Source organism: Centruroides sculpturatus, unplaced genomic scaffold (assembly GCF_000671375.1).
Source record: "Centruroides sculpturatus isolate CEXI.00-Female unplaced genomic scaffold, Cexi_2.0 scaffold6, whole genome shotgun sequence".
NCBI lineage: Eukaryota > Metazoa > Arthropoda > Arachnida > Scorpiones > Buthidae > Centruroides > Centruroides sculpturatus.
Genome location: NW_019384869.1, coordinates 232269 through 243435, shown reverse-complemented (window position 1 = coordinate 243435; position 11167 = coordinate 232269). Strand labels below are relative to the sequence as shown.

At 30.5% G+C, this 11167-nt stretch overlaps 1 protein-coding gene and 1 pseudogene across 1 annotated transcript; both read right to left on the bottom strand.

The window, feature by feature from the left end:
- Positions 1 to 4604: 4604 nt before the first annotated feature.
- LOC111630855 lies at positions 4605 to 6924 on the bottom strand (annotated as a pseudogene).
- Positions 6925 to 6999: 75 nt separating this feature from the next.
- LOC111630854 (procollagen galactosyltransferase 1-A-like) lies at positions 7000 to 9775 on the bottom strand. The gene has a single exon (XM_023375018.1). It carries the CDS (start codon positions 9416 to 9418, stop codon positions 7712 to 7714), a length of 1707 nt encoding a protein of 568 aa, XP_023230786.1. The 5' UTR covers positions 9419 to 9775; the 3' UTR covers positions 7000 to 7711.
- Between the last annotated feature and the right edge of the window lie 1392 nt (positions 9776 to 11167).

Sequence of the window (11167 nt, the reverse complement as noted above, 5' to 3'; positions counted from 1 at the left end):
TATAAAAGAAAAATATTCTTTTTTTAAATACATTTTTTTTAAAAGGACAAAATGTTTTTAAAAAGAGTTTAAGAATCACGAAAGAATGAGATAAAACAATAGAAATAGATGAAAAGAACAATAGAAAGGAAATTATATAATTTTGAAGAAATAGCGATCAATTATTGATAATGATGATAATAATAATAGATGAAAAATTAAGCTTAACATATGTAGAAAATTATACAAAAATATTAAAATAATCTAATCTATACACAATATATCAAATCGAATTCGTGTCTCTGTCTGTCTGTCTGGCTGTATGAGTTAGAACGGGTGAAACGACTTCTATGAAGCTTTGTAGAGACTATTAACTCAATCTGATAGGGGGTTACAATACAGCTTGTTACATTGGAGTTTTCACTCCAAATTTAGAGTTGGCTGATAAGTTTTAGGGTTCATTTAGGATTTAAAAGTTTAGGGTACTTTTTAGAATTTTTTAAATTACTGTACATTTTTTGGAAAAAAAATTGACTTGGCTCCGGGGAAGATATAGGCTACTTTTCATTTCCAAAAATTCGATTTTATAAGGTTTGATAGAATTGTGATGTCGTTTGCAAGAGTAAATAGTTCATACATGGTATTTTTCTGGTCTTTGTGGGTGTGAAGTGAACTATAAAATTCGAATACAATAGATTAATGTTGCAATCATTAACGGGTAAAAGTGAAAGTTGAAAGCTGATCAGCCTAGTATTTCTACAAAACATATGCAGTACTGAACGTAGTAACATTTCCATTTTCATCTGTCAAATTGTTAATGAGTCCCTAGAATTTCTTTTCATGCAAAATTAAATCTATTAAAAATATATACATTTTCCCGTATATACATTTTATATGTGTGTATTTTTATATTACTTTTATAACCCAGTTCTAAGGCTTTAACCTACTATTCTGGAGAACAGGGAACAAGGGCCGATACAGGGATAAGCAATGAGGGTCGCTATCCAGGGAGGCAGATTTTTTCTCAAGCGGTACGAATACGTAGAACACCACCCTTCACCACCCGATCGCTCTATGTAAATACGAAGTCATCAGTGTCATAATTATTTTCTTTGTTCTATTGTGTTCTTTATCCAAAATTGATTTCTCGTGTGCATTTTTTTTTGGATTTATAATGAATAATAGATGTTTTTAGATTAATCAATCAACTATTAAGCTGTAAAATAAAAACAACAGAAATGAATTTGTGAGATAAGACAGGTTTAAACTTCGTGGCAATGGCGAAGAGAAGAGAACATGTCTCTTTTCTTTTCTATTATTCACTTAAGTGTTTACACTTCCAAAGAACGAAAGAAAATCGTGCAAGCGCTTTGAATACTTACAGTTGCCTTGAAAGTGTAGCGAAAGTGAAACCTAAGTCTTAAAATTCTTACAAAGAATAAGAGTATGTGCAGTTAATTAATTTAAAACCATTATAACATTATAAAAGAAATTAAGAAAGATGATCCCGAATTTTCAATATTTTAGATAAGTTTTAAATACAAATACGTAAAGTAATATAAACTCGGATATGTTTAACTCAATATATTTACATATATATTACGATTCATCGAAAATAATTCTGCTCTAATTATATCATCAAACCGGGACTGTCCCGGTTTGATGATATGGTCCTTGCATTCCGGCCAGCTTATCATTTTGTCCCGGTTATTTGGTAAAATTTTAAAAGTAACTTTTTTTACTTCTTATATATTCGGATAAACTATTTCAGCCATGGTTAAACATTAACAGAAAATGAACCTAGATAAAAGCAACAACAAACCATACTTCTTGCAGTTGAGTCTACGTCTTACTAGATGCATGCATGTCCTAAGGATATGCTTATAATTCGAAATAAATGATTACTTTTATTCATATGGCTCAATAACTACACTATCCGTTCTCCACAGACGCTTTATTTCTTGGGAGAGTTCTGAGTACAGTATTTACTAACTTTTTAGTGTATGTTTAATACAGCTGTGTCTATGATGAATGTGATTTTGTTTTGTTTGCAATGAATATGATGTCCGGTCTATTGTGAATAGTGACGGATTGTTTTGTCTGTAATTATGTCACGGTCGTAGTATAATTCGTGTATGTTTTCTATGACCGTCTAAGAAGCGTATTTATAATATGATTCCTGGATGTGTAATGCTTTTCATTTGTGTGCAACCTTTCGATGTATCATAATTGCTATTTGCTTATGTTGATGTAAGTAGTCTGTTCGTGTTAATAGCTTTTGACAAGCCTTCCAGTGGACGAGTGGTTAATGTTGTTCTTCTTTTCCAAAAGAAAAGAAGAACAACATTAAGAATGGGTAATGCGCACGGGTTCAATTTTCTCGGCTACTTTAATCCCTAACTATCCCAAAAATTTGCAGTTTAAGAAAAACCATAAGCTAAACGTGTGGTTTGTTTATCAAACTGTATAAGAAAATTTCCATTGTTAGTATGTTTCTTTTCCGATCGAGTTTTTTTAATAAAGAAACTGCAAAAATAACAAATTTTCTACATAGCTGAATTTTTTAAACGAAAGTTGTGACGGCTTTCCCATAAACACACTTAGATTCGAAAAAATAATCTTACTTTTACTTTTGTATGGGACCGTGAAAATGCAGGAGCAAATTTACCCGTTATCTTTACGCACTGGTCACGTGCCAGTGCGTAAAGATAACGGGGCGCCAAAATTTAATAATTCTTACATGGGCAAACTAATAAATTTACAGAAAACTCGCATACGAGTATGAAAAATTATATGAATAATATTGATAAAAATTGTTTTTTTAATGATTTTTATACAGTAGGCCACCCTATAAAACGTGTTCATATAATGCGGATTCGTATGTAACGGCGAAAAAATTGCGACCGTATTCATATAAATACGCTAAAAGAAACTCGTATAATACGGCAAAACATCATCGCCGACTCGTGTCGCGAAAGGATTGATCAAATCTAGACCAATAGAGGATATTGCACAAAGCGTTGAATTTAAATGAGCAGCAGACCTACTACAAACTATTTGTTATTTAACGGCCATAAAAATTATATTTTTATTAATGATGTCTCCAAAGTTCAGCGAATTTTTCGCAGAAAAATAACTTATCAGGAAACACGCGCTTGCTGTTCAATGTGCCGCTCCGCGACGAAAACAAGCTTAAGCAATGGCGTCGTCGAATGGTGCACACTCGGTAAGTAATCCCACAATTTCTTGTTTATAGCATAGTTTATATGGATTATTCCCAAAAAATTATACGTGTTTTGGAAATGTTGAGTCGAATTAGTCTAGAATCGATTAATTTTATGGAAGAAAACCTTTCAAACAGACGTAATCCGTAAACTGCACACGTGCCGGGCTGTGATTGGCTCATGTATTTAAGGACTCTTAAAACATGAATTTCATAAAAAACGGAACGTATCTACCGTGTTATAGGGGGGTCGACTGTATTTTTAACAGGCGCCATATTTAAGTTTGTCTCTGGTGTCAAATGCTTTAGCCATGGCTCTGCTTTTTTATACAGTAAACAAAATAATTAAATTTTTTCCCATTAAAGAAAACTTAACAATATTGTGAAAAGTTATTTTAATGGTGCAAACAGTGTACACTAAAAAATAAAGTACATGTGTCAAAACTCGAGTATTCCTCCCCATATTGTCTTAATGATAAAAAACACGTTACACTGAGCCCCATTACCCAGCCATGCGAGGTAATGGGAACCATCATATAAAAACATTGAAAAAGACTGAAACGTTAGATATGTTTGTTCAAAAACTAGAAAACTTAAGTTTTCTAGTTTTTGAACAAACATATGTATTGTATTATTACATATTATTATATATTACAATACATATGTAAAAAATTAATATGAATTATTAATTTTTTATATATGTATTGTTTTCAAAATAGTTTGTGTATTTAATGATAAGTTCAAGCACTTTAAATTAAAAACTTTAATCGTTCAATACAATAATAACAAATGTAATCATCTGGAGAATCAAATCAACTACCGGTACATTCAGAATGTGCCCAAGCAGCACGACAGTAAATTTGTACCATAATTATTTGTTTCTACCAAATTCTCCACAGATGATGCAGGTATTGTTCGAACTTGTTCCAGGAAGTGATGACTCATACCACCCGGGTGAATTGCTTGTTTTTCACGAAGGTTGAGATGTGAAAAGTGGCGTTCGCCACAAGCCCCCTTCACGCCATTTTATGTTTCTAACCTTGACTAGACTGAAAGGGATAAAGTGAAATCGTTTCTTCTTTTGTATTTTAATAGTTGAGGGAATAGTTAGCATTAATATATATTATTGAAACAATAAGTTTTATACAAGGGTATTTACAGTCGAACAAATGATAGTGTTCCAATTAGAATAAGATGACCAGATTTTAACATTGGTGAAGCGGGACAAAATTGACATGGGAAAATGCTCAAAATTGTCTCGTTGAAGAAAATTATTCTGGAACAACCAAATTTTATTATCAAAGAACGCCAAAAATTATATTGTATTAGGTTTTTTAAATTTCAACATACGTAAAATTTATAAATATAATAAATATATAATACTATTATAAATCTTTAAAAACTATTCTTTCGCATATTTATCAGTTGAGTGAACTTTTTTTAGTAGAGTGCTGTCGTTGTTTAAAATGTCAAGAAATTTTTCGCAAGAATTTGTTAAATTATATTTCACACATAATATGGCTTTCAAAGTTTCAACACTTAATTGTGATTTATCAGATGTCCACACTTTATTTACGATAGAAAAAACGCGTTCAGTCGCGGCATTGGAGCGCGTATTCCACAATTTTTAATGCATTATTGTATGGAACATAGTTTATTTCAAAATGATGAAATATTTCTAACCATGTTGAGATTTTTGCCGATGCCCAAGATTTAACTTTTTCCTTATCAATATATTTTTTAAATAATGATACTTCATTAAAAAGATCGTTTTCGTAAATATTACTATATGGAAAATGTTGACTAATGTGATGGAAAGATTTTTGCACATCTTCTCAATTAAGTTCTTGTTTTAGTATAACCCAATGAAAATGTTCAATGTCACTGTAATATACTGTACCGCCCACTCTTCTAAATAATCTAAGCAGTTACTATAGAACATTTTGGCGTAATTCATGAAATTTGCGCGATTTATTGCACCTTGTTCTTCCAACTGACTTATACTTTTACGGATGGTTAACGAAAGAAAAATTCCATTATTACTGAAGAAATACAGATTTATTAAATACATTATAAAACAAAACAATGGGACAATAAAATATAATAATCAATACAATACAATAATCTAGGCCTATATGGTAATCAGCAATTTCTGACAACCAACAGAAAAAAGTTAAAATCAAGAGAAATACAAGTTAAATTTCCTTCGATTTAAGGCTTTTTTAATTACCTGATTTCAATTACCTGGGCTAAGGACAAAAAGTAAATAAAAAACATACGCAATTCTTAAATGCAAGGATATTTATTAACAACAAATAATCATATAAAAATGTAAATATATATTAAATAGAAGGAATTGATCTCTTCATTTCTTTTTATTAAATTTACAAACCAATCTCTTCACAAAATATGCATGATATAATCCTAGAAAAAATGTAAGGTCAAGTGGTTTATAAAGTTCCTATGAAATTTCAGAGTAATAACATAGCTTATTCTGCAGTTTCAAAAGAAAAACAATAAAAGTGAATGAGCAAAAATTATTGTGGCATCTTCACAATGCTAGGTTGCAATTTTTAATCATATTTTTAATTTACTTAATTTAAAATATATGCTCTTGATGTCAAATTAGTAGTGTCTTGCCCCTGTACACCATACTTTTCCTGATAACAATGTCAGGTTGGTCATCTACGTAACTGTTCTAGGGAAAATTTTTGAATGGAATTCATGTAACTTTTGTTCTAGACCAGAAATTCATATGCAGTTAATCGGGGCCTGCCCATTAGCTTTCCCTATCTGGTTTCGACTTTCATCTATCTAACAACGTTCTCGAGATTAAGGTAGGACAGAGCAACATGCAACGAATAATAGTGGGAATTTATAGGTCTACAATTTTTTCAAATTGCAGTCCAATTAAATTTGAGTATTTTTATGCAAGAAAGCAATAATAAAGTTTTCTTCACTGACACATCCAATATGAAAAAACTTCAGAAAAGTGCTGACAGCTGGATGGACAAGGCAGTGAAGGAATCAGCCTACTACTCCAAGAACTGGATCTGGGCAATTAAAAAACCACCACAAAGTTTTTCATGGGTGGTCTACTCCAGATATTTTGGGGCCCATCCCTTATCACCTCGTTGTCCCCACTGTGGTTTGATCAGACCCACAATGGATACAATTAAGTGCCTACACGTGAGAAAGGGGAAATGCTGCCTTTTATTCTGAGAGAAATATCTTACTTTAAAATCTAATAATAAGTTTTGTGTCTTACAACATAAATAAAATGTAAACCAATATAAATCACTTTTTCATTGCAAAAATAATACAAAAATTAAAAAAATAAGTTTCTATGACTCGGCAGTTAAGGACCCCAAATACTGGATTCAAGAGTTGAGATGTTTGAAAAACCAATTTCAACATAAAACATAGTTCCATATTTTAAAACAGAATATTCAATACAATATTAATTAAAAGAATTTTAGATTAATTAAATTTTTGGTTCTTAAACCTATCCAACAACAGACTGGCACAGCGTTTTAATTGTTAGATAGATATTGGCCAGCATATGATAAGTATGTTCTAGGTTGGGTTTATGAACCAAAAATTTAAGCTAAAATACAGGCAAAAAGGCATTGATTTATTAATAATTAAGAAAGTATTTAATTTTATATTATAATTTTTGTTGCATTCAGTTTTTAATGATCTAAATTAACATTTTATTGACATCTATGGGAATATTTAAATGTAACTCTTGAAATAATTTAAATTTATCGTGAAATATTAATTTAGCAGTGTTTTATTCACAAATAAACAGAAATAAAACAAAACTTGCTTTTAGAAATCAAAAAGAACATTTTTGTTCATTAAACGCTTTCTGCAAATATGTTCGAAAAACTATTAAATTAATTTCAGATTAGAAATTAAAGATATTTTTAAACAATTAGGATAAAAAAGTGAAAAGCTATAACTTTGAATTAATGATTAAAGTAACAAAAGTATCTAACAAGAAATTAGTTTGTTTATATCTTTAAATTGGTTCTGTTTCCAGTAATAAATCTAAATTCAGTTTAACTGTTTGTGAATCCAGTTGGTCTTCTTATACTGGTCCTGTTTCTTATCAGCATATAAAGTATTAACATAAATTACATTAAGCTTTCCAAATTAGTATCCGAACCAGATTTGCATCCTATAAGTGTGGCAAATGTAAATATGCTATGAAAGGATTGGTATTAGACTTTAGTACATCATCATAGAAATATTGATAAACCATTTGTTACCAAACATTGTAGGATTATACGTTTGACTAGATATACAATTTATAGACTTTTAAATAAAATTTTAAAAATTAAAATTATATTATAGAAATATTCTTATGGCAAATGGATAAAACAATCTATTGAATAATTTGTTTGAACACAATAGCTGCATTTAAATGTAAAACTGGACATAAGAACCATTACAAATAATTTTTAGTCAATATAGATAGAATTAACAATTATGTAAAAAAAAATGTCACAATTCATCTCTCATTAAACTTAATACTTCAGAATCTTCTGTGTCACTGATGTATTTATCTTCGCCAGTATAATGCGTGGGATATACGAGTAATGGATGTGCTGAGTATGCTCTTAAATTTCTTTCAGGATAATAACTTTTCCAAACTGTTTCTGGATGCCTGTTAAACATTATGGGAAGATATTCATCAACAGGAACTAATTTTGAGAGTGGATCACCTGCAATAAGTTTTCTTGCACCTTCTAATGTTATCATATAACATAATGTCCAATATGAATAAGCTACACGAACAAGTGTAGTGGTTCCTTCTATATAAGGTTCTTGGTCATCCAAAAGTCTTTTTCGCCCCAAATATATAAGATCCCATTGCAGACTAATACCTCTTGCTTCCTTCAATAAATTTGAAAGTTTCCGGCGGAAGTAAGATTCAAAGCGAATGTCATCTTCAAATATAATAGCACTTCGATACTGCTTTTTAACAATTTCTTCCCAGATTTTATAATGACTGAGAAAACAACCTATTTCTCCCATTGTCATAGGTCTTTTATGATATGGATCTGTATATTCTGGAAGCATCTTTATTCCCATTTCTTTAATAATTGAATGATTTAATTGTTTTCCATCAACAGCATCTAAAAGTTTTGTTTCAATTCCCAATTCATTTAAAGATCTCAACATCCTCTCTCTTCTTTCGGTACGTCGCTTCAGATTAATTAAATAAACTTCGTCGAATCCCAATTTACTTTTCTTTTTCTCGGGAACGTAATAACGTAAATGAGGAGAAACATATAATGGAGGATCTTCGACCATCACTTCTAATCGTAAATTAATTAGTTGATCAATGTCGTCTTTTAAAGTATTTTCATTTTCTAACGGTGCTAGAATATAACCATAAGCTTCTTTATTTAGAATATTCATTGGCACACAAGCATGTTTAGCTGAATTTGCAAATATTATGATATCATCTATTGGACCAGTGTAATTAACTAACTTGGCTAGGTCATAAGTAAGTTTTAGAGACTGCTTATGTCGGAGATTTATTAGAACAGCCGAATGTACCATAGGGACGTCAAAGCATCCTATTTTTTCTCTTTCTAAAATAGGCATATAGTCTTTAGTTCTTTTATAATAACCATCACTAGTCATTCCACACCAATAATTAGAATAAGCACCTAAAGACTCCAACATTGGTGCAACAATTGTCTTCTGTTGAGCAATTAATTCATTTAGTGTCTCGTTATTTACAATAAAAGCATCACAATCAATAAAAAACAGATAATCGGCCCAAGACTGCCTTGCTGTTTCTAGAGCAGTCTCCCGAAGCTGAATAACATGAGCGAAGTGTTGCGGAGACCAATCAAACACTCCGTCTTCATCAGAAAAAAAATCTGTTGTTTCATCAATTTCTATATCAACTTTATGATATTTGTTTCTTTCTTTGGCAACCCACATTTGTAACATTTCTGCAGTTTTATCGATGTTATGATCACTCCTAATCCAAAGAGACATTCTATGCTTTGGATAATTTAATCTTTCTAAATAACCAAGAAAATGTGGTAAAGTATGTTCTTTATTTCTTGCAAGTATAGCTACCATTACAGTAGGAGCCATAAGAGATTCTTGATTACGGCACATTTGACAAATGGAATACGATGACAACGACAATATAAGAATAATAATATATATTGATGTTTTCATCTGCATTTTTTCTCTGAAAGAATAAATTAAAGATTTATAAGATAAAATACTTCTTAACAATATTGGATGCAATTACTATTTAATAAATAAAGAATCCTGAAATATTTTATACAAAACGTCACAGTGCAATTCATGCAATTCCTGAATGAAATCTAAACAAATCTACAAGAACACCCTTTAAGTTTTAAACTTTTAATCCTTGAACTCCATAATACTTAAATTCCAGTTTCAGAATTATATTTTTAAATGCAGAACATTAATCTAAACTTGCTATTGGAATCTGAACAAAACTTTCTACTTGGAATAAGTTTTAATATTTGCAATTTAAAACTTTGAATTATATCAAAAACTGTTCTCTTTGTATTAATATATTATAATAATATATAAATGAAATTAATAACAGTAAACAATTGATATGTAAATTACTAAAGAACTTATAACTTTATTTCAAAAACATAATTTGACTATATCTAAAACATTGATAAATAAAAAAAAACAATGCTTTTGAATTTGAAAAGGAATATTTATGTTCTTATAATTTAATTAATACATATTCGAAAATAATAATAATAATTGCTAAAATTAATCAACTTATTAACTGAAAACTAATTTGATTAGTTTTATTAACTGAAAACTAATCAAATATATGACTATAATATAAAATCCAGCAATCAGTTGAATAACTTTCCTGGCAAAATGTTTAAAACTGTGCTGTTGCCATCTCTTACGACTTCTTATTTAAAAACTTTTTTTTTAATATAATTAAATTTATTATTATAAAATGGCAAAAAGCTTAATTTTTAGGATTGAGATGAATTTTATAAAAAATTGTAAATGGTAATAACGAGTAAAATCATTAACTCCAACCCCACTTGAGATATGACATGACTCCCTTTATTTCCCCACCCTCTTGATCTTTAACCATCAAAATTTAGCAGCATCAATCCCCCTAATAAACAAACAACCCTGCAAAAATTCAGAAATTTTTGATGAAAGGAACAGGAGTTATTAAGCATTGAAGTGGATGAAGAAAATCCTGCCCCAAACACATGTCAACATCCATACATACAGAAAACACCCCAAATTGTTTGTATTTCTTGGCATTTCAAGATTCCAAGTCAAAAAATAAAAAAAATCTTCAATTGTCATTTTTTGACTGATTGCCATACTTTCTCTGTTATATATGTTACCGGCCAAATCCGATTTCAGGCCAAACTAGTTTATCCTACGCATGTCAGGATATACTAGTTTAGCCTAGGACAATCTAGCTTGGCCTAAATACTTTAGGCTTAACTAGTTTGTCCTAGGCCAAACTGATTTAAAATTACTGTATTATTTAAGTCAGGCCTGGCCGACCCAAATTGTTTCACGGGCCACTTTATTCATGCATAACATTACAATGGGCCACAATTTAGGCAAACATGCTTTTAAAAAAATAAAACAAATACAAAATGAATAATATTTTATTGTTATACCATTAGTTCCCCTCGCGTAACATCGCGCCCCAGAGAAGGCAACGGGAAACCACTCTGGGTAGTAACTTTCCCTAGTATACACCTTGGCGGATTACAAACCTACGCCAGGTGTCGCCAACGTCAGGAATCTGATATGGCACCAAGAAGAAGAAGAGTTCGTACTTGCACTTGCGCATTATAAGAATGACACATGCAAATTTTCATTTATTTAATTGTTTTGGTATACACAAAACGGAAAACGAAAGTTTTAATAGATATATAATATCGCTTAGCGGGCCAC

Bases quoted from the DNA above. Each gene is read 5' to 3' on its own strand.
- LOC111630854 (XM_023375018.1), bottom strand. From the start codon at position 9,418: ATGCAGATGAAAACATCAATATATATTATTATTCTTATATTGTCGTTG.